At 52.5% G+C, this 27089-nt stretch overlaps 1 protein-coding gene across 1 annotated transcript in view; it reads left to right on the forward strand.

Annotated features, from left to right (window-relative positions):
- The first annotated feature begins 1394 nt into the window (after positions 1-1394).
- SLC9A1 (solute carrier family 9 member A1) overlaps positions 1395-27089 on the forward strand; it is a 49275-nt gene continuing 23580 nt past the window's right edge. Inside the window, exon 1 of the mRNA XM_004425795.3 lies at positions 1395-2554. Coding sequence (XP_004425852.1) covers positions 2203-2554 — 352 coding nt within the window. The 5' untranslated portion in view covers positions 1395-2202. The remainder of the gene's footprint in view (positions 2555-27089) is intronic.

Raw genomic sequence — 27089 nt, forward strand, 5'->3', positions numbered from 1 at the left:
AACCTCTTGTTGCACCCCCTTTCTGCCCCCTCCAATCACTCCCACCTCTTTCTTCCTCATGTCTTATTTCTGTGTTGCTAGAGCCCAGCACAAAACCCTGTCAAGAGGCCCAGTAAATATTTGCTAAACTGAGCTGAACTCTTTTGAAATCATTTTGTGATCTCGAGCTAGTCACTTTGACTTTCTTGGCCTTGATTTACTATTCTGCAAAACAGGGATGTAATGTCAATAGTTGTCAGCCCTAGTTGTACATTAGAATCACCTGGAGGAACTTTTGAAAAAATACCCATCATGCTTGGGCACTATCCTAGAGCAACTGAATCCAAATCTCTGAAGGAGTGTCCCAAGCAATGGTAGTTTTTAAAAGTTTTCCAATGATTCCAGTACACAGCCGTGACCTCTTGAATCTTACCGATTCCAACCAACACTGTATGTTCAAATCTCAGTTCCACTACTGCTAGGGGATGAATTGTGTCCTCTCAAAAGATGTTGAAGTTCTAACCCCCAGTACATGTGAATATAGTCTTATTTGGAAATAGAGTTACTGAAGATGATCAAATTCAGATGAGGTCATTAGTGTGGGCCCCTAGTCCGGTCTGACTGGTACCTTATAAAAAAGGGGAAATGTGGACCCAGAGACAGAGACACAGGGAGATCACCATGTGAAGTTTGGAGTCGTGCTGCCGCAATCATGGAACACCCAAGATTGTCCACAAACCACCAGGAGCTAGGAGAGAGGCATGGAACAGATTTTCCCTCACAGCTCTCCAAAGGAATCAACTCTGCCAACTCCTTGATTTCAGACCTCTAGCCTCCAGAATACGAGACCATAAATTTCTGTTCTTTAAGCCACCCAGTGTGTGGTACTTTGTTACAGCAGCCCTAGCAAACAGACACAACTATTTGCATAGTAGCTAAGGAACTCTCTTCAGCTGTTTCCTCATCTGCAAAACTGGAACCATAATAGTGGTTCTCTGTGCCAGGCTCCATTCTAAACACCTTACATAGATTATCTCATTTAGTCATCACAGTATCCCTCTGATATAGGTACTCCTACTATCTCCACTTTATAGATGAGAAAGCTATGGAACAGAGAGGTTAAGTAACTTGCTCAAGGTCACATGTTAACTAAACACATAAAATAATAATATATCCTTCACAAGATTATTGGGACGCCTTCATGAGATTGTGGATGTGGACGTGAAAACATTTTACCCATGTTCGAATCTCTGTAGATTCGGGACTTTTGCCGTCTCTGACTCTCCTTCCTCTGTCTATGCGATACTTCCTCCCCTGGGCGACAGGGGTCGCTGCGCTGCGCGGGCTCTGACAGGTCCCTCTAGCCCGCTGCGCTGGCTGCTCGCTGGTGCCTATAAGTAACAGCGCCGGGCTCAACGAGGCATCGGTCCGCCGCCACCGGGGCTGGGGTCGGGGTCAGATCTAGATCTGGAGCTGGACGCGGAGGAACTGAAGCTGGGCCGGGGCGGAGCGGAGCGCCGCGCCGGGGCCGCAAGGAGGGGCGTGTTGCTGCTGGCCCACCGCGAGCCGCCCCCAGCCCGCGCCGAGGCGCCCTCCCGCCAGGCCGCCTGCCTCCGCCTTCCACCTCCCTCCGTTTCCCCGGAATCTCAGCCCGGCGCGCCTGCATCACGGCCGTTCTCTGGGTGGGGAAGCTCCCGGCCGCTTTCCAGCTTCACTCCTTCCTCGCAGCCTGGGCTCCCAGCCCCCTCTTTTCTTTCCTGGACAGGGTCCCACCCTCTTCGGTCCCCTTCCTTTACCTCAGGCTCCCTGCCCCTTCCCTTAAGCCGAGTCAGCTCCTCAAGTCACTTTCCTCGGCCGAGGGTCCCAGCCTTCCCTCTTCCTTTTCCTTGCTTGGGGTTCAACCTATCCTGTCCCTTCCTCTGACCCTAGGGTGCAGTCCCTTCCCCACTCCTGCTTTCTCAGGCTTCCAGACCTTTTGGTCTCCTTTTCTGGTCCTTCCTAGGTCCTTGTCCCTTTTCCCCGTTTTGGAGTTCTACATCGTGAACCCAGCCTCCCTCCACCTGCAGAGGACTCCTTCCACAAAAATTCCTTTCTAAAACATGAACTTTTCCTAGAGACTACTGCAGTCTCTCTTCCCACCTGCTGACCCCTTGCAACCTACGTCCCAGGTCTTACTCTCACTTTGCTAAGGGTCAAGGCCTACTGGGCGGAGGGAGCAACACAATGCTTCTGTGGTCTGGCATCCGTGGCCTCTCTCCTCCCCGAATCTTCCCTTCGTTGTTCGTGTTGGTAGCCTTGGTGGGGCTGCTACCTGTCCTCAGGAGCCATGGCCTGCAGCCCAGCCCTACTGCCAGCACCATCCGTGGCTCAGAGCCACCACGGGAACGCTCCATTGGGGATGTCACCACCGCCCCACCAGAGCTCACCCCTGAGAGTCGCCCTGTTAACCATTCCGTCACTGAACATAGCATGAAGACTCGAAAGGCCTTTCCAGTCCTGGGCATCGACTACTCACACGTGCGTACACCCTTCGAGATCTCCCTCTGGATCCTGCTGGCCTGCCTCATGAAGATAGGTAAGTCCAGTTTGCTCCACTGCTTCCTCTGCCACCAAATTGGTGAGCTTCTTGCCTCCTCCTTACCACTTGAGGCTGCTCAGGAATAAGGATCCGGACTACCCCTGTAACGTCGGCAACCTCCATTCTGCCATCTTGGTTCTCTTCAAACTCTATCTCTGTGACTTCTGTGGTCTGAGGTCCCCCCAAGATTGGAGCCAGCATTGTGCATGGGAGAAAGCAGGGTTAGAGCATGGGATGCTTCTGATACTAGATACCTTCAGCAAGGCTTACAGGCCTGGCAAGTCTCCTTTGGTTGGGCCAGACCCCGAGGGGAGCCAGGCACCAGCTGTGTGTGAGACAGAGAAGAGTGTCTTCCACCAAGCGGCACAGTCTGCTCTGTCAGCTGCAACCAGTGCAATTCCATGCTTCGTGGGAGAGTGTCCCAGGAGGGAGTGTATTTCTACTTGGCCTGGCTAAAGAGTTTGAGTATAGTGGGGGACCTGTGTGATGGAGACCTAGAAGTGTGGTGGAACATGAGGGATCCCCATATTCTCACCTTCTTTGTCCCCAGAGTGTTATCTGTCAGTTTTGCCTGCCCAGGCTAGTCAGGAGCCCCTGAGTCAGTTTCCGGCCCAGGAATACCATCCCATATACAATTTATGGGACAGGGGGCCCTGGAAATTTCTGAAGTCTGTTTGGGGGTGGAGAGGGAGTGGAGGAAGTTGAAGTGTAGTCTAGCCCCAGCTCACCTCTGGGTTGGCACCCGGCTGTGTCTCAAGGTGTTGTCTGGGCTGGCCACTCACGTTGGCCTGCCATTCAGCCAAGTGGGAGATGGACAGGTGGAGGGGCTCAGGATGTTCTGGTCTGAAGAGACTTTGAAATGTTCTTTTTGGGAGAAGGAAACAGAAAAGTCGTTCTCTTCCAGAAGGTTGGTCTCCCTGCTAGGCCTGACTACTTTTCTGCAGGGTGAGTGATGGAGCTCCCCTGAGTCTGCATAGCCCAGAAGTCTCTGGAAGTGTGTCCAGGGGTCTTTGAAAGCTGCCTTTGCTTTTTTTAACCCCTGGTTTGATGTGGAAGGCATGAGGGCCTGAGACTCTGCTGGTTTGGATTTGGGGAGTTTGTGACTCTTGGCAGGAAGCCTTGCAGCTTGCCCAAGGACATGCAGGAGCTGGCAATGCCAGGCTGGTGTGAGGCAGGCTCTGGGACATGCTGCAGGAGTCCACTCTGTTTTGACAGATCCAGAAGCTGGCTTCCTGGTGCGGGGCTTTAGTGCTGTGACAGTAGCAGGGCCTGTACATGGAACTGGGCCATCAGTACCCTGATGGCAGCCAGCTTCCTGGAAAAAATCAGGGACTGGGCAAGGGAGCCATGTGTACTGATTCTGGCAAATACATGACCTTGAACAAGCTGGGGCCTTTTCCTGAAGGTCTCGTGCACCTGTGAAACTGGCAAGACTCTCTAAATTTGACCATATCAATTGAGTCATGAAACTTGTATCTTAATTTGTTGTAAGAAACTGAAGTGACTGTGATGTGTCATTTGCCTGTGTGAGACCAGGAGGAGACCTCACAAGCACTGTCTATGGTTTGCTGTCCTCTCTCCAACCACATTTGGCGTTGTGTTAGGGTCTTGGGGCTGGTACACACACTGCAGGTCTCAGTGCCTCCTGGTGGGATGACAGCATGACCAAAAAGTTCCTACTCTGGGCAGTCAGGAGTTTGTCCCTGCAGGCCTGATATCTCTAGTTCTAACGGGGTCAGACTTGGCCTGCTTTGTCTGTACCAGAACCTGTGCCAGGGACCCTGGGCAGCTGGAGAACAGAGAGGGTGCCATGGCAAGGGTACCAATCTAGAAGTTAGGAAACTCCCACCTCCCTCTATGACCTTGGGGCAGTCATGCGTCTCCATCTGTCACTTGATCTGTGTGGCCCCTTCCAGGTGTGACATTTCTGCCGTTCCATTGACTTGGGTAATCCGGACAAGTCATTCAGCCTCGGGCCTCAGTTTTTCCCGTCGTAAAATGAGGAGGCTGGATATGATCTCTGAGGGCCTTTGCAGCTCCATAAATCTGTATCTCTGGCTTGGAAGGGCATTTTTCTGCCTCTGAAAACAGGGGAGCCCTAGCATCTGGCCATCCTGGGGAAGAGAGTAAAGAGAAAGGTGACCTGAAGATCTCAAGGGTCCCTGTTCAAGTGGCAAAAGGGAAAGCCCATTTTTTTCTTTTACTTTTGCAGTGTAGAATTGAAGTTAATGAGGGTTCCACCACTCTGCCACTTATCCTCTCTGAGCCTCAGTGTCCTTGTGTATAAAGTGGAGGAAATAATAGTATCTAGCTATAGTGTTGTTGATGTGACAATGACATAAGTTAATGCACATAAAGCTGACTTTGTACCTAAGAAGCATTCAATGAGTGGCAGCTGCCCCTGTTGGTATTTTAACCACCTAAGGCAAATGCATTCCTACCCCAGCCTCCTACAGTCTTCCTCTGAGGCTGGAGAATTACAACTCTCTCAACCGAGGCTGCCACGGGGTGTCCTTCCTTAAGGTTTCAGGGTTTTGGGTGTGTCTTACTGACTTTGTTCTTCCTTTCACTTAAGCTGCCTTCAGAGCTGGTCCTGGGGGGAGGGGAGATGGCACCAGCTGACTTAGGGCATAGGAATGGGGGCCTGAGGCCGTGCTCCCTCTGCACAGTCAGATACCCAGGAACCTGGGAGTTCAGTTTGAGGTCTTTCCTATTCTCTCTCCTGTGCCCCAGTGTGGGTTGGAGCTGTGTTGAAGCCCTCATTCTGTCATCTGTGCAGCTGCTTCCCTTGCAAGGTACCCCTCCTTTAAAAATAGAAAGTGCTGGGTGCAAAGAATTAGGATCTCATTCTTATCCTAATCATTGAGCAGAGCTTCAGGTAGACACTGTCAGAGATGAGTGTGGGAGGGGTGGGGTTAGAATTGAAGTTCTAGAGTAGATGTTTCTGGGTTCTCTTCTAACTGACTCAGCGGATGACATTAGGTAAGTCACTTCCCTTCCCTGGGCCTTTTTGCTCTGACAGTTAGGGATTCTTGCCTTTTCCTTGGTGGGGAGGGGCTAGTGGCGTGGGCAGGTCGGACTATTGGGAGAACTGTGAGAGTCATCCCAAGCCTTGGGTTAGATCCGTTCTCCACCCCCACCCCACCTTGTGATCTGGACCCTGCATGAATTCTGTTTTGTCCTCAGTTCACCCGACTCCTAGTCCAGTGCTGGTTCCAAAGGAGAGCCTCACTGTAACCCAGCTCATCATTGGCACCTCCTGCGTTTGTTTGCAACACAAACAAATCCCTGCCCCGGAACTCCTGGCAGAGGCCCAGGGGCCCATAAAGCAGGTATTCTTCTTGTCTCCTGACCAGAGACAAAAAAGCCTTCCTTTGTCCCTTTACATCTTATAGCTTTTTTCAGTTTTGGTCTTTGCAAGGCATATCCTGCCATTTCCTCCTTAGGACAAGTCTGTGAGTTGGGGAGAAGGGGGTCATTATTGCGCACTTCACATGTGTGGATATCAGGTCCAGCAACTGGTTTCCTGTAAAAATAAGACTAGAACTTACCTCTGCCACTTTTCAGAAGGAGAGAGGAACAACTTAAAGGTCACCTTGAAACTGTCTCAGGAAGTGCAGGTGGGAGTCTCTAAAAAGAAAGAGGTGACCTTTTTCTCTTTGGGGAAACAACTGACTGACTGCAGGACAGAGTCGGGGGAGGTTGCCTGGGAACTGGGTGGAAGGCTGAAGGTAGGACATGTGTCCAGAAGCGCCAGGGCACTTTGAGGGCCTGGGCTCCTGGTATTGCCTGGACTTCATTCAGCTGAACACCCACAAGGTACGCCTTTCCTCTCGTTCTTGCCACGCCCCTCTAGCTCTGGTGGAAAGGAAAGACGGGGTCACTCAGTACCTGGTGACCGTGGGCCAGGCACCTCGTTTCTCCGCACCTGACTTGCATCATTGGTGAGGTGAAGACACCATCTCTGCCTTCTAGGACGGATGTAGGGATGAAACATGGGCATGCCCAGCACAGTGCCCGGCTCACTGCGGTAGCTCTCGGGGCCCGTTTAGATTCCTCCCTCTTTGGGCCGTCTTCCCAGCCCACTGTAGCCCACAGCAGTCGCTTTCACTTCTCCCCGGAACCCGTTTCCCTTATTGTTTATCCACAACTTTGGCATGAGGCCTAGCCTGCCCTGTGACATCTCTTCTGTTGTGTGTGTGTGTGTTTTAATAAGAATTACCATTTATTGAGTATCTACAGAAGAGTGTCAGGCACTTTATAAAAGTAATCTCATTTAATACCTACTAAAATCATATGAGATAAAGGCTATCTCTGTTTCACAGTTGAGGAAGCAGCTCGTAGAAGTTATCTTCTGTGACGTTGAATTGCTATTTATTTCTGTTTGAGTCTTGGCATAGCCTCCTCTAGGGGTGCACCTGCATCTCCTGCCCCCCACAGTCCCCTTGGCAGATGCCCGAGGCCCTGACTGAGTAGGTGCCCAGCTCACTGCACGTGCACTCGGGCATTTCAGGACTCCCTCTGGTAGCTGGGCAGATGTCAACAGTGGGAGCTGTCTCTGTGCCCTAAGAAAGCTATAGGAGTTCCATGCCTGGCTTTGGGCCTATCCTCTGTCCCTGTGAGTCGCATGGGTGCAACTGAATCCCACAGTCAGACACAAGGGTGTCCTCTGGTTGTGACTGTGCCTGCCATCTCTTTGCTGGTGCCCTCTCGGTGGTCTGACCAGGCTTGCTTTTTCCCTGCTTGGGCAGGGGAGTGCAAGTTAAAGGGTGGTTGCCTTTAGCCAACAGGGGGTGGCTAACCTTTTGAGTGTGATCCCCTGTCTCTGGGCAGAAAGGGTGCTGGGCTGCTTTTGGTTATCCTCAGGGCCCAGTAGGATCCCCGGAGAGGCAGCCTCTGTGCTGGGAGCAGGTGGCACAATTTTCTTTAGCCCTATAAGGCAGGCAGAGTTCAGTAGTAATTCTCGTTAGTACTGTCATTTGTTTCCAAAGCACTTGCATATACCGTGTTTAATTCTGATCGTCTCAATGGTCCTGTGGGTTAGAATAGCAGGTGGTATTAATGTACCCATTTTACATCTAAGGAATCTGAGGTCACATAGCAACTAAGTGGCAAAGGACACAATCCCTGGACTTCTAACCCAAGGCCCCATCCTCTTTCCTACCTGGCTGACATGTCAAGTCATTGGGAAGATCAAGGAGGACCAGAGATCCCAAGGGGCTTTGACAAGAGTAAATGACCAGGCACATCCACATTGGTGACCTGGATGGTTGTCAGGAGGGACACCAGTTCCTCCTGTAGGAGGGAAAGGCTGAAGGAGCAGGGTGATTTGGGGTGGTCTGGAGCCCAGGCCAGCTCAGCTCCGAGTTCTTATCAACCCCTCCAGCACATCTGTATTTTTATGAGGAGTGTGAGGGCTGAACTCAGCCTTGGGACCTGTCATTCTCAGAGCCGTTGTCTGGGGAGCAGCAAACCTTTGAAATGGAGGCCTTTTCCTTTCCCTTGAAGTGTTGTAGGCCCTCGGGGAGGAGAAAGGAGAGGCAGAGAAGTGAATTACAACAGAAGACATGCTGGATGGACAGGAGTGGGAAAGTCAAGAGACCTGAGCGCTGGTCTTAGCCCTTTGCTTAGCTGTGTGACTTTAGGCAAGACACAACCTCTCTGAGCCCCTGTTTCCTAATTTGTAAGTTTTGTTAAATATTAGCTGCCACTCATTGAGCTCCTATTTCAGAAGCTGTGTCAGGTACTTGCACAGCTGGAAAACATTGGGTTTAGGCCCAGGTCTGTGTGACTTTGGAGCCCATGTTCTTTTCATCATCATGCCCTGACTCCCTTTCAGTTCAGAAGTTTTATTTTTCCCGTAATCATTTTGAACAGGGAAGGGTTTAAAGGTTTTAGTATTTCAAGTCTTGGCTGCTCTCTGTGGATTGTTTCTTGGGTTTAGGGGAAAAACCGTGACCCCCTCCAAGTGCTGCTGTGAAGCAAATAGCCCTTCTCAGAAGTGGAGGCATTCAGAACATAGGAGGGGCAGGGGACTGCAGCTGAGGGCCCCAGGCTCCCTGTGGGAATGCCACCTGTGCACAGCTGGCGGGCCTCCTCCCTGTTCCCTCTTCCTGTAACCCCCGACCTGCCCCCTTTCCTTCCGTGGTGGGGAGAGAAGGCTCACTCAGCAGAGCCAGGACCTGGGTTATTCCTGAGTCATCCATCGCCTGTGTGGGCCTCATTTTGCAGCACTCACTCCCCCTGCAAATGTCTGAGTCAGACGTGTCTCCCCAAGGTTGTCTGCACACACTGCACCGGGCCAAACTGTCTCTTTAGATGCCGATAAACATCAACCGATACTTTAAGGCAGCCCGTGATTATATGTGGGTATTTTTAATCTTATGGGCTAATCTAATTTTAACTGCACTAAGTTTTGGGTTGGGCCAGGATCAGTGGGCTGCCCCCGTTCCCTGGGATCATGCTGACTTCATTTCCTTCCCCCTTAAAGCTCATCCAAATCCAACATGTGGGGCCAGTTTTGGGGTCTGTTAGGCCAGACCTGACCCCTGAGTTCTTATGCTGACTTGCTGAGAATCTGGAGTTTCCCAAATTACCCCAGCAAGCTCTTTTCTGAAAAGCTATGTCCTTAAGTAGCTCTGGGTGAGGTTCAGGATGAGTCCTGTTCCTTCCCAGGCCCCATTCCTGGTCCCTTGAGGGACACTTCCTCCCTAGACTGGCCCTTCCACAGTGCTCAGCCGGTTTGAGACTAGGCCACTGAAGGTGGAGAAATGACATCACAACTGTGTGTCAGGCAAAGCCCACAAGCTCACCAAAAGAATAAACAGCTAACACTTACATAGTACTCGCCGTGTGCCAGGCAAAGCTGACAAAGGCTGTGTCGTTGTGCTGGGCAGCCAGGACTGAGAGCAGCTAATTAATTCGTCTGTTCAAGTTGGGGTTGAAGAGGCAGGTCAGCTGAAATCAGCCATCAGGCATTTAGCCCGTGGCCAATCAGGGAACCAAGAAGAGTGAAACCCAGGGCCTGCTCATTAGGAGCTTCCAGTCTGCTTAGGAGAAAACGGTTGATCTGTGCTGAGGGCTGGGCAGACTCCTGGCAGAGGCAAAGTTCAGAGGGAACAAGCAATCCTTGGGGGCAGAGGTGGTTAGGGAAGGCTTCTCAGAGGAGGTGGAACTTGAGCCAGTCTTGAATGATGGAGAGGAATTAGATAAGCAGGCGGGACAGAGAGAGCTATTCTTAGTACAGTTGTGTGTCGCAGGCCATGGGGATATGTTGTGAGAAATGTGTCGTTAGGCGATTTCGTCGCTGTGCAAACATCTTAGAGTGTGCTTACACAAACCTACATGGTATAGCCTCCTACACACCTGGGCTGTATGATACTAATCTTATGGGACCACCATCCATTCACTGTCATATATGCGCTCCCGAGTAGACTGGAACATCATTATGCATTGACCAGAATGTCATTATGCGACCCCTGACTGTACACAATTTCCACGAGAATGTAAATCCCTTGAGGCCAGGGCCTTTGTTTGCTTTCTTATCTGTGCTTGTCAGAGAGTAAGGGCTCCTAGGTATTTGGGGAATGAGTGAGTGCATGTAGAGATAGAGTCCATGTGAAGCCTTTGGGGCAGACAAGAAACCAGTTTGACTGCTCAGAGAGGAGAGAGCGCAAGGGTTGGAGAGGCTGGTCCCAGACCTAATGCCAGGCCAGGGAGTTTAACAGAGCTCGGATAGTGACACAGTGGTGCTTTAAGTGTCAGCCTGTTTCTAAGTGGCGCTGCCTTGGCTGCCTCCCTCCTCCCTCAGCTTGGCTCTAATGGAGGGTCTGCAAGGGCATCCTCTCTGGGCTGGGTGGGGGCTCTCTGGTAAATCCGGATCTATTTGGTCTGCCCTCAATTTGTATAAGTAAAAGTGAGATATCAGAGCTTCCTCAAGGAGCTGCCAAGAGCCCTAATTGAATTAAGCTTTTCATGAGAAGATTCCTCAAGCCATCAACCGCACTGTGACTATGAATTAATGAGACCAGTGGCCATAAACCGTGCAAGAAGGCAATCTTGTTAATTTATAGTGGTACCTGGACAGGTTGACTTACAGCCTCTCTGTTTTTAATGCGTCTGTTGGGGGTGGACTGGGGCCAGAACCTCCTTTCTATGACAGATTTATTTTTATAATATGAATAAATAAAACTTGTTCATGCTAAAAAACAAAAACAAACAAACAGAAATAGAACCTAATGGTACAGAAGGGTATTTAAGGTAAAAAGGGAAAGTTCCCTCCTCACTTTTCTGACCACCTCCACTGTCATTCTTGCCGGAGGTTACCACTCTTAACTTTCTTGTGCATCTTTTCAGAAATTTTCTATGCATACACATACACAGTGTGTGGGCAGATTTAGTTTTCATAAAGCTATTTGTATAAAGGAAAAGAGCTCTAGGCTGGGAATCAGGGACCTCCGTCCTAGTCCTAGCTCTGCCTCTTTCTTGCATATTGACCTGTTGTAAGTCATTTTGCCTTCCTGGGCCTTAGTTTCCCTATCTGTGGATTTCAGTTTCATTGAAAGGCACTCCGGGACTTTCTAGTGGGAACAGCAGTCATCCCAGGGGAGCCCCTGCTCTGGTGAGGCCCTTACAACAGTATCTCCACAGCCCCATCTTTTGGGGGGATGGGCCAATGCTGTCGTGAGTCCTGGCTTCAGAGCACAGAATTCTCAAATACAGGATCATGGTCATCACCAACTCCAGCTCAGAGTTATGAGATTGAACAAATGGGTCCACAGAGAGCCAGCTCTTTTGCTGGGGAAGTAAGACAACATACAAGGGAGAAAGCACAGGTGGGAAATTGTGTGGCTCAGATTGGGATGCTGAGGGGATCAGAGAAGAGGAGAGATGAAGGAAGGCTTCCTGAAGGAGGTGATCTTGAGCGGTGGGCCACATGAAGAGGAACATCATTTGGGGGGGCTTACTGTTAGAAGGAATTCTGGCTTAGGTGAGAGAATGGACTGGATAACCAGCTGTTCTTTTGGATCTGGGTTTCTAAGATTCTTCCTGAGTCCCTGATGGAGTTTAGGGGACATGCAGACCCCCTAAAATAGTCTGCAGACATTTGTATATGTGTGTTTTTATCAGAGGGAGAAGGCCCATGGTAGCCACACATTCTTGGAGGAATCTATGACCCTCTCAAAGGTTAAGAGCCCTGCCCTTTGTGCTGTGGGAGTTTGAAGAAGGGTAAAGAACTTTCCTTGGACAAAGTGGTACTTAACCCTGGGATGAGTGGGGTTTGCCTGGGGGACTGCAGAACTCCTTCTAGGCAAGGAGAATGAACCAGTCAGAATGAGTAAGCTGTGTCCTTACTGTGACAAGAGAAGGGAAAAGGACTCTGAAAGGAGAGAAAAGCTTTTCTGGATTGGGGATCAAAGCAGATGCAGCAGGCTCCTCCTGTCCTGTGCAGGCAGGGAAGGTACTAGGTGCCTTCTGCCCGCTGGGTCTGCTGAGTTTCCATGGTGAGCCCAGCTCACACCCCAGGAGGTCAGTCAGGCCTCCTGCACTTTTTCTTAAAGTGGCTAGGGCCCAAACGCACCTCTGGGGCTCTGTTAGGGGAAGCAGCCACCTTTGAGGTAGCAGAAGCAAGAGATTGCCTCTGAAGGGGACAGGCTTTGAGGGCGCAGTGCTAGGCAGCCCCAATTGGCCTCCGCTGTCTCCTGAACTGAGGACGTCCATCTCTTGCTCTCACTCTGTTTCTGGGAGTGAAAGTGGAGAATATTATTCTACCTCTAGAATATTAGAGGTAGAAAGAACCTTATCATCACCTGTGGAGGGCCCAAAGGGGAAATGGAGACGTTTTGATCCAGTCCTCTCATTTTCCAGTGGAGGCCCAGAGAGGGTCTGCCCAGAGCCACATATGAATTAATTGCAGAGGGAGGACTTTCCCTACTCTGTTAACTAACCCAGGCGTCTCTAGGCAGTCAGAGCTGGACCAAGAGAAGGGGCTGTGGTCTTTGGCCTGGATACAGGTATCTAAGCATTGGTAACTCTCTAGTGGGCCCTTTAAGCCTAAGGGCTGGAATGTCTATCAGAGAGCTGTTCCTGGCAGGGAAGCCATTTGGCCTTGGCTGTGCAGGTCCTTGCAGGAGAACCAAGTGCAAGGCTCCAGACCTCTGAGCCAGCCCAGAGGCTTCTGCCCTGACCCATCAGATTCCTCAGGCCTTTGTACTCCATCACAAGCCAATGTTGAGCCTGGGTGCCATGCTTTTTATAGCATCTTTGCCATCAAACCAGGGAATGAGATCTTATCTCCTGGGTCCTGGGCCAGGGCACACAGGAATCTGGATGCTGTACCAGGTAGGCAGGATACCAGCATGAGGTGGGGGCAGCTCACCTAGCTGAGCACAGCCCCAAGACTCAGGTTACAGCTCAGTGGAGGAGGGGAACAGGCACGCTACCCCACCCTTCTGGGCCTGCCTGGCTGGTGGAATGAACAAAGATGCAGGAGAACTGCTTCTCTTAAGGAGCTCAGGGACTGGTCAGAGAAATGCGATATAGACGCAGAACAGTCAGGCAGTAGAAAGCGGGTGTGATTCAAGGTGCAGATGGAATTCTGTGAGGGCTTAGAGGAGGCAGAAAGACCTTCCCACTTGGGAGGATCAGAGAAGACTTTGTGGAGGTGACTGTTGAACCAGGCCTTGAAGGATAGGTGGGATTTAAATAAGATGCTGGAGTGAAACAGGTCTCACTGGGCACAGCCAGAAGCTTCTACTTGGGGCAGGACCTTTGGATTGCAGAGGAGTGTCCCAGAACAGTTCCCTTTGGAAACGTGGTTAGAAACACAGGCTTTGCAGCTCGACAGACCTGGGTTTAAATCTCAGCTCTACCACTTTATAGCACTGCGACTTTGGGCAAGTCACTTCCCCTCTCTGAGTCTCAGTTTGATCAAACGCAACATGGGGTAGCACCTGGCAGCGTTGTCGGGAGGATTCAGGGAGAGTACCCTTGTAAGATGAGTGGCACAGAGTTTGGCACATTCTGAACACACAATAAATAATGGCACTTAGGAATCCCTCTAGGATCAGGAGAAAGAGAAATAGTGGCTTGTTTTTTCTCTCTGACTCCTGAAGAATCTCCCAGCAACTGAATAATCACTCAGCAAGATTTACTGATGCCCTGCTGTGTGTCCAGTGCTGTGCAAAGCGCAGGGGTGAGGCGGCTATGGATAAATAATATTTATCCTTTTAATGGTACACCCCCTAAGGTGGGTAGAGCACTTTCCAGCATGCATCAGGAAACCTTTTGGGGAGATGCTGTTATTCTCCTTTCTACAAATAGGGAAACTGAGGCCCAGAGAGTTTAGTGACTTGCCTAGGGTCATATAGCCTGACTGTGGCATAGCTGAAGCCAGACCCAGGGCTTCCCATTACAAGTCTGATGCTATTTCTCCTACATAACAGTCATTGCACCACCTAGCTGGAGTAGCAAGACTTATCACTTGAAACATTTAATGAGCAAAGCACAATTTTGTATGACAACCTGATGTGTAGCTATGAAAGCACTAAATTTTGCGGAACAGATGATGGTTTTTAAAATAGGCCCAGCTAGGGCCGGCCCCGTGGCTTAGCGGTTAAGTGCGTGCGCTCCGCTGCTGGCGGCCCAGGTTCGGATCCTGGGTGCGCACTGATGTGCCACTTCCCCGGCCATGCTGAGGCCGCGTCCCACATACAGCAACTAGAAGGATGTGCAGCTATGACATACAACTATCTACTGGGGCTTTGGGGGGAAAAAATAAATAAATAAAATCTTTAAAATAGGCCCAGCTGTGATGAGGTGCCAGGTGAACTGTGCCAATGTCAAGGACAGAAGGTTCTGCCACTTTATAACTACATCACCCTGTCTGAGCCTCAGTTTCCCCAGTCAAATGAGATAGTATCTGTAAAGCCCCGAGCACATCATAAGTGCTCCAAAATGGGAGTTGCCACTATTCCTATAGCATTAGAGGAAGAGGAGATGAGAGGAGTCTGGCAGTGAAGGATGATTTTAGGTATGTGGGCCAGAGGGCATCGGGATAGGGCTGAATGTCACTAGGACTGGGATGGGTGTACAAATGAGACTGAGCTGAGCTGTCTGAGTTTTGTCTTTAGTGGGGAGAGAGGGAGACGCACACTCAGCAAACACTGATTCGTGCCTGATAAATGCTGTGCTGAATATGGAAAGATGAATAAGTATAATCCCAGTCTCATGGGAGAGGCCAACATGTAAATAGGCACTTGCAGTGCGCTGTGAAGTGCCACAGCAGGGCCCACGGAGCTGTGGGTGCACAGGAGGAGCTGGGTGGGGGGCGGATCAGGGAAAGCTTCCCAGAGCTTTGAGCTGAGCCTTGAAGGTTAAACAGGAGTTTGCTCAGCTCGTGTGGAGGGAGGAGCTGGGGAAAGGCACAGAGATGTGAATAATGCAGAGCCATAGATAGTGCAGAGCCATTGACCTTTACTTTTGAAACTCATTGGGGCATTCTTTACCCCCTCATCTCACTCCCAAATGTACTTCACCCACCTGCCTGACTGGACAGAGAAGCTGAGCCTCCCTGTGGGGCAGTGAGCACCAGTGAGGGGTGTTGCCACATGTAGGTAGTGAGGAGGGAGCCACCGTTGATTGAGACCTACCATGTGCCTGGCCTTGTGCCAGGGGCTCCACATAGTGCGTCATTGCCTGAGAGTCATGACAACGCCGAAGGGTGCGTTTCATGCTATCTGCCTTTGTCCAGCTTCCAGCTACCTTGGCAAAGTGAAACGGAATAATTCAGTGCACTGCCTCAAAGCCCAGAGGACTTCAGGGAGGGGAGAGAGATGTGGTTGAGGTGAGCTGGGAGCAGAGGCCTTAGGGTAGGTGCCTTCCTGAGACCCTCATAAGAGGAGGGGAGGTGGTAGATCAGCTGAGAGTCTCAGCACCAGCTGAGGCTCTGAGCAGCGGGTATGAGTGGGCACCGGAGAGGAGGCCCAGCCAGCTGGGGTGGGGTGTGTGTGTGGGATGTCTGGGTTGGGGTCAGTGAGAAATCAGATTGGGTAAGTGGGCTGGGCTGGATTCTCGAGCATCTAGAACTTCAGCCAGAGGGGTAGACTTGGCCTGGGCTTCTCAGGCTGGTGGAAAGCATGGTTCCATGGATTGAATGCTTGGCTCCTCCCTCCATTTCCATTTCTGCTCTCCTCGTCCAAGCCGCAAGCATCTCTAACCCAGGTGACCCCAGTGGCCTCCCGAATGATCTCCTGCCTCCACTCCTCTCTGCCTGTAATCAGCTCTCCAAAGAGCAGCCAGAGGGATCCTTTAGAAAGGTAAACCAGAATGTGGTGTTGCCCTGCTTTTAAAAACCTTTCAATTGCTTCCTGATGAACGTAGGATAAAATCAAGGAGAGGTGTGGCCTACACCTCTCTCGACTTCACTCTCTGCTGCTCCTTCCCCTCCTCCATTCACCAGCCTTCCTGGTTCCTCAAACACATGAGCCTTGTCAGGCCTGTTCCTCCATACGGCCGCTGCACTTGCTTTCCCCAGCCTGCAAGACTACTCGTAGACCGCCTCTCTCATTCAGGCCGGGATCAAATGTCATCTCTTCAGAGAGGCCTCCCTGGCCACCCAGTCTAATGTGTAGCACAGCCCCCACCAGCCCCCAGCCCCCAGTTTCACACTCTATTCCAGGTACTGAGGACACAGCCAGGAGCAAGACGAGGAAGCTCCTGATATCAGGGGGCTCACATGCCAGTGTGGGGTGTTGGACAGTGAACACAACAATGTCAGGTAGTGATAAGTGTCCTGAAGAAAATAAATATGAGAGAGAGGTGCTACTTTGGATGGTCAGCGAAGACCTCTCTAAGGAGCCAGCTTCTGAGCTGAGCAAATGATAAGAAGGAGCCCACCTTTCAAAGACTAGGGCCTCTAAGGAGGGTGTGTTTAAGGAACCTGGAGTGGAGTAAGAGAGGGAGGCGTGGTATGAGAATGGAGAGGAAGGCAGGGGCCAGATCGTGCTGTGGGCCTTGGGTTAGGCTTTGGATTGGATTCTAGGTGCTGTGTGGTGCCATGAAAGGCTTTTGAGCTGGTGATGTGGTCTGACCTGGAGCGGGATGTGCAGAGCAGCCTGGAAGTCAGAGATGGAGAGTTTGCTCTGGCTCTGGGCTGGCCACAGTGAGCTGAGCAAAGCCCGTCCCTGGCCCATAGCTACACAGCCTGGGTCTGTGAAAGCAACAAGAGCGAAGCTTCCAAACAGGCACCTCTGGCCAGGCCAGAAGTGGGACGGAAGCTCTGGCCTGGGAGAGCTGTTCCCAGGGAGGGGTGAGCAGGGAGCAGGGGCAGAGTAGGAGGGAATGAGGGCATATGGGGAGGGGAGGGACTGAGTGGGGTGCCAGGCTCTGCTGGACTTCTGCCCCCTCCCCTGCCCAGCCCTGTGCCCGCAGGCAGGCGGTCACCAGACCTGTCATGTGGGAGGCGTGGCACTGCTGAGCACCGGGGCCCTGACAAGCCTGTCCTGGCTGAACCCTGTGGTCCCACGTGGCCTGGGGAGTTGTCAGGCCTGGAAAGGGCAGGTCTAGAATCAGAGAATCAGACTTTATTGTTGGAAGGGACCCTAGAGACGGTGAGGATCCAGAAGATGTAATGGGAAAGATAAGGAGCTGGGATGAGAAGGCCTGGACTTAAATCCTGGCTCTTACTCTAGCAGCTGTGTGGAGCCTGACTGCAGATCGTGGAGGTTCAATGACAATGCTGAGGAGAGCACCTAGCAGTAAGGTCTCATAAATGGTGAACAATGACGGAGCCTGGCCCAACCCCCTCATCTCACAGAGGAGGAAGCAGAAGGCCAGAGCGGAAATGACTTGCCCACAGGCCACAATGGGTGGTGGTAGAGCTGGGGTTAGTTCTGGTCTCCCAACCCCTAGTCCTCAGCTCTTCTGTGATGGTGTAAGCGGGCCTTTTTTCCTGTACCGTTCCTTCTGGAACAGTCCCCTGCTCCTTCTGCAGAGGTGAGGCGGCTGCCCTGGGCCTCCCACCTTCTCTTCAGCTTGCCTCTGAGCACCTACTGTGCGTCAGGCGCAGACATGTGGGAGGTGGTTCCCACCCTTGCAGCACTGACAGTTTTGTGTGGGAGATAGAAGTGTAAACAGCTAAAATACAAGGCAGGCTGAGGTGACACAGGGAGGCAGCACAATGCAGCGTGGGCCCTGGTGGCAGACGGGTCTCGGTTCTGGCACTGCTACCTAGAATGTAGTGGCGATGAGGCTGAACCCACGTTGGGACAGATCAGGAAGGCCTCTGATTCACTGCAGAGGAGCATGGACTCTTTCCTGTAGTGGCAGGAACTGCGGAGGTTTTAGGGGAGGCGTGACTATGACTGGCCTGTGTTTAGGACAAAGGCTCTCCTGGCAGGTGGAGAATGGACTAGATGAAGTTTTTCCCAGGGTTGTTGGCTCTGGGAATTTTCTGCCTCCTCCCTCCATGGATAATTATCCTTCCTAAGAAACTGATCAGATGGGAAACTGCAGGAAATGATTTGGGACAAGGATTGTGTAGGAGTTGGGGGGAGAGTGGAGAGGATGCAGCAGGGGAGGGGATCCGTGCCAAGCGGCAGGAGGTGGCTCCCTTTGGAGGTGGCGGGGGGAGCCTGGGCAGGCTGGGAATTTAAAGCAGAATGTGGGTGGCTTTAGGGGAGCCAAGTCCCTCACCAGCTCCTCTGCTCCTCCTGGTCCCTGATGGGGAAGGGAGTGAGGTTGACTGGCAGGGGCTGACTTTTCTGAGTCAGCGGGAGCTGGGGTCCTAATGGGAAAGTGTGAGGCAGTGTGGCCTAGCAGCTAGAGCACTGGGCCAGCTCTGCTGCTCAGCTATCCTTCCACATCTGAAATTCCATCATTGTCGGCCAGGGCCTATTATAGCAAGTGAGTGTGCACCAGGCACCCTCTCCTGGCACAGAGCACTGCTCCTGTTTGGCCTCATGGGTTAAACAGCAGCTCTCAGTGTGTTGAGGCTTCCGGGGGCCAGCTCCACTTAGCGTGAGCAAGTGACTGAACCACAGCGACCAGTGATTAGCAGTGAGGAACAAGCGAGTCCCCATGTCTGAACCCAGGGGCAAGGCTGCCTGTGCAGGGGCCTGGATGGTGGAGATTCAAGGCGTCTTTGGGACAGTCAGAGGTCAGTATAGCCTGGTGGCTTAAGGTCGTGAGAGTCCAACAGACCTGGCTTTGAATCCCAACTCCACTGCCTACCAGCTGTATGACCTTAGGCTGAGTACCTGACCTGTGAGTGTAATTTCTGGAGGTAATTCTCCCCTGCATGTTTTTTTTTTTAACCTTTTTTCCCTTTATTTATTTCATTGAGGAATAACATACATAACAGTAATTACATACAGTAGAGTGCACAAATCTTAAAGTGTACAGCTCAGTAATTATTTACAAATGTTTGTGTCCATGTTAACAACCACGCAAATCAAGATAAAGGACATCTGTGTACCCCCCTAAAGTCCTCTCCTGCCCTTCCCAGCCTGTACCCCCACACTCACCCGAGGTAACCACTATTCTGACTTCTGTCATCATCAGTTGGCTGTACCTGTTCTTAACCTCATAGAACTGGAATCAGACCACAGGTGCTCCTTTGTGTCTGGCTTCTTTTGCTTAGCGTATCCATGAGGTTCCTCTTTGTCGTCGTGTGTACCAGAGATTTGTTCTTTTTATTGCTCTGCGGCATTGCCTTGTATGAATACACCACAGTCGGTTCATTCTCCTGTTGGTGGGCATTTGGGTTGGTTCCCTTTATGACAATTATGAATAAAGCTGCTATGAACATTCTTATACTCCATAGGGTTTTGTGAAAATTAAATGAAATAATCTATTACAGCAAAAATGTTTAATACTGAATTTTGACTTAGAGCAAGTGCTCAGAAAATTTTCCTCCCAGATTTTTTTTGTTCATAAAAAGGAAAAAAAATTCAAGCACTACCTAAGTATATAAAGAAAACAATGTAGGTCGTATCCCTTTCACTCCTCTGCTCCTCAGAGCTCTTCACGGTTCAGTGTGTCTGCCTGGACTTTTCCCTACAGTTGTATGAAGTTCTTTTTAATAAAATTAGTTTCATAATAATCATCATGCTGTCCATACTCTTTTGCAACTTACTGTTTTCATTAAATCTGATCTTTTAAGAGTCACCTTATCTACACTGAAGGAGCAGCGTCGAGAGGAACAGGCTGGAATGAGCTCCTGAACCAGTCACTCGGCGCCATGCACCCTGGCCTGGTAGGGCTGCTCTCAGGCTTCCCTCTGTGTGGAACCCGGGGTTTGGCTTCCGGAGCCCTGGATGCAGTCCTGGCTCTCTTGTACCCTATCTGGATGTGTTCTTGGGCCTACGTGTCCTAAGCTTTGGTTTTCTCATCCTTAACTTAGGAGAACCGATACCCATCTCAAAGGGGTGTCGTGAGGTTTAAGAGAGATAAAGTATAAGGAAGTACAAAGCAAAAAGGACAGTGATGCATGTGTGCTGGTTATTATGTAAAATCATGGGCTATCAGAGCTAGAGGAGGAGGCCTGTGAGAAGCTAACCCAGCTTGTCGTCTCACAAGCGAGAAAACTGTGGCCCGGGGAAGGCCACAGAGTGGTGGAGCCAGAACCGAACCAAGGGAGGCAGCTTCCCGCCTCACCCCGAGGGTTCCCACTCTCCCTGGGCCAGAGCTTGGCTCTGACTGGCCTACTTCTTATCTGCAGGGACTTGCTGCGAGGGAGGAAGGACATTCTAGAAAATTTCCCAGGCCCAGTCTCCCCACCTGGTCCCTGGCTGAGGCCACTGGGACAACTACAACTTCCAGGATGTGATTTGTACCCGCCATTCCCTAGTCCAAGAGGGCAGAGAAGCAGGGGCTTGGATGAGGAGGGAGATGCTGCCGCAGTCTGGCTAGGCCACAGTGCCCTCCCTGTGCCAACTGTAGCCCAGCCTGGGCCTCTATCAGTGCCCCAGCCCCATGGAGCTCACTCCCTCCCCCTAAGAAGCCAGGCTGTCACCCCTGCTCCTGACGAAGGCCTGGGGCTGAGTAGTCTCTCAGGTGTCTTCTAGCTCAGTGTTCAGATCTGAGCCTTCGCCCTCACAGCTTCTATAAGAGGATAGAGGGGGGTTCCCCCAGGCCTGTGAGGTTAGGGCCTAGGCTGAGGTCAAGAATCCGGAAACAAAAACCTGACTGGCCTTACTATCCTGCTCCTCCCCAGGAAGAATTTGGCGTGATAAGATTTGCACAGTACCAGCCCAGGTGAGCCCCACTTTCCTCTGTGTTTGGGCACTGCACGCAGTACCAGGCACACGGTGGTGGAAATAGCTCCTCATGCTCGGGCTCCCGCCTCTCTTGGAGCCGCAGTTCGTTATGAAAGCACCCATGGCAGCGACATCAGGGAGCCAGGCAGGGCCCACCTGGGAGTGCCTTGTTGATCCAGGGTGAGGCTTGGGGAGGGGCTCTGAGCCCTGGTCTCTGCTTTCAGGGCGAGGTTGTGGAGTGACACATGTCCTAGTGGCATTGATGGTGGTGATCACAGAAGTGCTGCACAAAGAAGAGGAGGCATCACCACCTCATGCTCGAGCCCTGCCTGGCACGGCGCTATACCGGGCCCTCTGCCCTCATCTCAGGTGGGCCTCATCTGACCCTGTGAGGTGGGTGGAGGTGTCCCCATTTTATAAATGAGGACCCGGTGGTCTGAAGAGGTTAACTAGCTTACCCATGGTCACATGCTCCAGAAAGTAGTGGAACTGAGCAACCTTGAATCCTAGGAAGCTGGAGTGAAAGAGCCGTTTGAGGTTACCTGGTCCTCTCCCCTCATATGACTGAGCAAACCTGAGGCCCAGAGTTAGAGCAGCGTGGGGACTGGCATTCAGAGACAGTGTTCTTCCCATTCCATTGACAACAACAATAGTTATTGCCATACTGAGGCCCCCAGTATGAACAATCTGAGACAGTTCTAGTAGGTCCGTCCTTTGGAGAACTGAGAAAATAGTTATCCAAATCATTTTCTCTGTGGCTCAGATGAGGAACCAGGTTGAGAAACACCCTGGAGGATGAGCCCCTGTCAGCTCTGGAGTCAGCTTCCTGGGCTTGAATCCAGTTTGGCCCTGCCACTTACCAGCTAGGAGGCCTTGGGCAATAACCTAGCCTCTCCGAGCCTCAGGTTCCTCATCTGTGATGTGGGTATGACAGTGTCTCCCTCATTGGGTAATTGTGAGGACTAAGGAGCCCTCCATGAGGGCCATCACCATTAACGTCCCCGGCTCATGAGGAAGCCGGGCGACTGAGCTGATTAGAACCAGGGCTCCAGCCAGAACTCCAGGCCCTCTGTGTCCTGCCCTGCAGGGGCTGCTTCCCCAGTTCCTGCTGCACAGGTGTCCCCGCCTCTGTGCTGTGTGCAGGATCATAGGATGGGCCCTACCCAGGCAGAAGCAGGTGCTGATGGAGGCTTTCTTTACTCCTGGGCACAGGGCAGTGACTTCTATGGGATGGGCTGGGGGCAGGCAAGTAGGCATGCCGGCAGCCTCTCAGCCTGCGTGCGACCTTGCCCCTCTGTGCTTGGCTCATCACTGATGGGCTCCTGGCCTCCAGCCAGGCTGACACCACACAGCCACATCTGAGCCGGCCTCCAGAACCTGTGCCCTGAGGACCAGAGCAACAGCAGGAAGCAGTTACAGGTCATTTCCTACCTGACTTAAGGGCAGAGCTTGGCCTCTGGGGTCAGGCAGTCCTGGGGTCAAATACCAGTTTTGTTGCTTACTGGCCGTGTGCCATTTAGGCAAGTTCTTTGAGTTCTGAGCCTCAGTTTCTCCTATGGAAAATGGAAATAGTGCCTACCTCATGGCACCCCTGAGGCTAAATGAGAAGGCACAGGGCTTGGTGTTAATTCTCCCTTCCCATGCTGGTGTGCAGCTGGAGGGCTGCACCGTGCCCCCCAAGGCAGTGTACACAGGCGTGAAGCAGGGGCCCTGCAGGCCAGACCCAGGCCTGGGAGGTGCCTCCGGAAGAGTTCCATTCCTCTTCAGTAGGGTAGCAGACAGCTCCTGGTTCTCCTGCTGGCAGAGCACACACAGAACCAGGGCATATAGGTACTGCTAGGGGTCCTAGAGGGAACCAGAGGTTTAGAGTGGTTGGGTGGCTCACCCCCAAGGTCACTCAGCAAGGGAGGGACAGAGCTGTAAGTGAACTGGGGCCTTGCTCCGAGCATAGCAGGAGAAAAAGCCAGGGCTCAGAGCTGGAGGCAACGTAGTTGGGCCGTGGCTCTGGAGTCAGAAAGACCAGGCTGTGGGGCCTGAGTTAGTCCCTTCACCTCTCTCTGCCTCTGTTTCCTCAGCTGCAGAATGAGGATGGTGATACCTACATCAGAAAACTTGTAGGAGAATCGTGCAGTTAGGTATACAAAGCTTCACAGTGAAGTGCTTCATGAAAGGTAGTTTAAGAAAAATGTGGGAGTAGGATGGGGGGTGGCACTGTGTTCCAAGCAAGGACCAGCTTTGGAGTGTGAGTCTTGGCTCTGCCACTACCTTGCTGTGTGACTTTGGCCAAGACCCTGTCCCTCTCTGGGCTTCATTCTTTGCATCTGTAACATGGAGGGGTTGGATTGGAATGGTCTGGGAAAGTCCTGCCTCCTCTAACCTCCTGTGGCTCCTTGCTGCCCCTCTTCTCCCCCAGGAGAGGCCTGACCTCCCTTTGCTATTCCTGGAGCCCTGGGCCTTTCTGGCACCAGGACCAAAGCCTGCAGGCAGCTGTGTCCTCATCTTTTCTCTGCAGTGTCCTCTAAAGGGCAGCCTCCTCTGAGCATGCTCAGCTTTCCCATCCATTCAGTACATCTCCTGGCTCCTAGAGGCCTGAGGTGACAAACTGTCCCCAGTGGGCAGGGAGAGGAGGCAGGGAGAGGCCCTGCGAGTGTGTCCTCTGTGTCCCCTCCTTCATGATGCTCAGGCAGCTGAGCTGTTTTCAGGAGGAGTATGTAGGAGACTTTCAGGGCATCTCTGGAGATGGATGCCTGGGGCACCTGCTGAAGGGGACGCTCTGGCCTCCCCACCCCACCCGCCTGCCTCAGGGACTCTGCTGCTGAGGTTTCAGGGAACCTGCATCTGCACAGCCCAGCCGCATCTGCAGCTCTTGTGATCTGTACTCAGGTACCCTGGAAGGAAGTTTTACAGATTTTGTAGGGGAAAAGGAGCAGGTTCAGTGGGGCTTCAGAGGGCTTCTTCCTCCCCTAGCCTCCCCTTCTGCCTCCCCTTAGCCTACCCCCTCAGCCTCCCCTCAGCTTCCCCCAGCCTCCCCTCTGCCTCCCCCCTGCCTCCTCTCCCCCTCTTGCAGCCTCCCCTCAGCCTCCTCCACACTCCCCCTACACTACCCCCAGCCTCTCTCAGCCTCCCCCTAGCCTCCCCCTCCTCAGCACCTGTGGAGACTCCTGCCAGCCAGGCTCAGCCTGGAACCGATGATGACAGGGGTACGGCACCAGGCTGTGCTTCTGAGGGGCCGCTTCAGAGTGTGGCCTGGTCTCCTGGCAGCTGTGCTCTGGTGCCAGTGAGCCCTCCTGGGCCTGGGGATGGGGGTGCAGAGATGGAACCATGCCCTTTGCTGAGCGCTTTCTTTGGCAGCCCCTTGCTCCAGATACATAATCTCATTGGGTCCTCAGAGCAGCCGTTTGAGATAGAAATGATTATGAGTCCTGCTTTTCAGATGAAGAAACTGAGACTCAGAGGTTGAGTACCTGCCAAGGAGACATGGCTAATAGGTGGCAGAGCCAGGAACCCAGTCTTCTGGGTTCTCAAGACCATGCTCTCTCTTAACCGCGGGGCTCCCTGCCTCCCCTCACTGGTGGCTGAGTTTGGGTTGAAACTTTGGACAAAACCCTGAGGTGATTCCTCTGTTTGTTTTCCAATGTCTCCCTTCCCAGCCATCTCTCTCAGGACCTCCCCTGGCACAGCCCTCCTTCTAGCCCAGGCCTGGTCCCTCTGCCTCAGACCTCCAGAGTGCTGGCTGCCCAGCCCCCAGAGAAGCTGCTTCTAGTGCAGACTGCCACCTGACCGGTGGGTCCTCCTCTCACTGGGACCTGGCTGCAGGGCTGGGCCAAGGCTCCAGAGCGAGCCAGGCCGTGAGTGACCTCTGCTCCAGCGGAGGGCCCAGCCCCTCTGGTGTCACGACTTTCCTGCTGTGCTCTTGTGGAACCCAAGTCAGGCGGCAGCCACACTGGGCTGCAGAGCAGGCCAAGCCCTGGAGGAACAGAGCCCAGGGACACAGAGGCCCCTTGCCCTCCCACCCCTCCATCCAAGATGTGTCCTCTCTCCCTGTGTCCTCCTTGGAAGCGGAGTTGTCACAGTGTTCGCTGCAGCTTGCTGGGCGTTTGTTTTTATTTTCCTCTGAGTGTTTCCACCTCCACTCCCTCCTCTTTCTCACAGCAGCCTGTGCCATGGCATTGCTTATCCCCATGCTGGAGGGAAGGAAGTGAGGTTCAGGGCAGGACCGTGATTTGCCAGAGATCACAAAGAAGTTCAGATGAGAACTGTGACAGAACCCAGCTCCCTTGTGGGCTGACCAGGGCTCTTTACGCTGCCCCGTGCTGCCTCGTGCGATCTTGCTCCGCTTGAAGACTGGTCTGGGCTCAGACACTGTGCCTGTTGGCATGGACAGAGATAGAGCCCCAGCTTTGTCCATCAGCAGAACTCATTGGTCTGGTGTCAGAGCTGGAAAGGCTCTCAACACGCCTCTGAGGATGAGGAAGCTGAGGCCAGAGAAAGGCAAGGGCTTGTTCAAAGCACCTAGTGAGTTGGTGGCAGGGTCTGGACTGGAACCCAGGTCTCCTGATCGCCAGCCTTGGCTTAGCTCAGGCCCTTTCTCTCTCCGAATGTAGCTTTCTAGTCTTGGGAGGCATTTGGAGGTGGGATGGGGGAGAGCTCTGCCATCCTGCTGGAATCTGCAGGAGGCAGTGCCAGCTGCTCCTGGAACCTAGACTTAGTCACTGTGTGTTTGGACAGCTCTGCCCCACCCCAGGTGCTGAGCCTAGGGGGCCAGCGCCATCTCCCTTGTGTTCCTCCTGAGGTGCTTGCAAGCAGGACTTGCACACCATCCCCAGGGGAGAGCCCTCTGGTGGCTCTGCCTGGCTCACCAGGTTGACCCAGAATTCCCTCTCCAGGATATTTAAGGCCTTTCATGATCTGGGCTTGAGTGAGCACTGCCCTGGGAGTCAGCAGTCTCAGGTTGGTGACCTGATTCTGCTGCCCCATGTGACCTTGAGTGGGTGTCTGGACCACTCTAAACTTCTTTTTCCTCATTTGTTGTCTACTGCCTAGAGTTTTAGCGAGGACCAGAGGAAAGGCTGCTTTATGACCATCTGAGTAATTATTTCCTCTCCAGCCTTCACTGTCATTTGTGCCTAATAGAAATCCTCTACCTACACCACACTCGCTCCCCCAGCCTGCCTTTCCAGATGCTGGTGCTTTGCCAGAAGGCACTCCCTGCACCTCCCTAACCCCAACGCTTCTTTCGGGTTCAGGCCAGTTCAGCTAGCGTTTAGTGCAGACAAGCTTAATGCCAAACACTGGAGATGAGGTTAAATCAGACAGGAATTCTGCCTTCAAGTAGTCACAAAGGCTCGACAACCAAGTCATGATCCTTGCCACGTGCCAGGCTCTGTGCACAGTGCTGGAGAGTCAACGATGATTAGGACAGGGTCCCTGCCCTTGAGGAGCATTCTGGAGGGGAGACAACCAACCAACCACATGGTGTGAGCAGACTTTCAATGGAGTGCCTGGAGGGCCGTGTGTCCCAGGCTCTGCAGGACCACAGACTAGTTTCTGCCCTGGGGGTATTCAGGGAAAGCTGCCAGAGGAGCTGATAAGTGAGTGGCTGGGGAACTGGCTCTCCAGTCACCCACCCTGACGGGGCCTTGCGGTTTGCTCAGTGCTCTCATGTCGGTGGTCTCATGTCACCCTCGCAACAACCTTGTTAGGTCCTCAAGGCAGGGGATGATCAGCCATTGAGCAAATACTGATTGTGAGCCTACTATGTGCCAGGCACAACTCTAGGTGCTGGGTGTACAACAGCGATTGTGACCGTCTGCCCTGATGGAGCTTACATTCTGGGTGGAGGGACCGTCAGTGAGCACATACAGACTGTCAGGAAATGTCAGGTGCTGTGATGAAAGATGCAACAGGAGAAGCAGATAGAGAGGGTAGGGGAAGACCTCCCTGAGGAGGTGGCATTTGAGCAGGGACCTGAAAGAAGGGAGAGAATCTGCTCTCCACCTCTGTGGGGTAAAGGCCCTGGGGTGGAATCGTATTTGCACTCAAGGAAAAGCCAGGAGGCCAGTAGAGCTAGAGGGGCGTGAGCGGAAGCAACAGGGTTTGCCGCTGGATTGGGTGTGGGTGTGAGGGAAAGAATGGAGTCAGGATGATTCCAGGGTTTGGGGCCTGAGCACCTGAGTGGTGCTGGGGAGATGGGGACATTGTAGGGAGAGCAAGTCTGGGGCTTGGGAAATGGGAGTTCAGCTCCTGTGCCCTCATCACTCTGCAGGTCCACCCCA

Source organism: Ceratotherium simum, chromosome 22 (assembly GCF_057802395.1).
Source record: "Ceratotherium simum simum isolate JZ-2026a chromosome 22, ASM5780239v1, whole genome shotgun sequence".
NCBI lineage: Eukaryota > Metazoa > Chordata > Mammalia > Perissodactyla > Rhinocerotidae > Ceratotherium > Ceratotherium simum.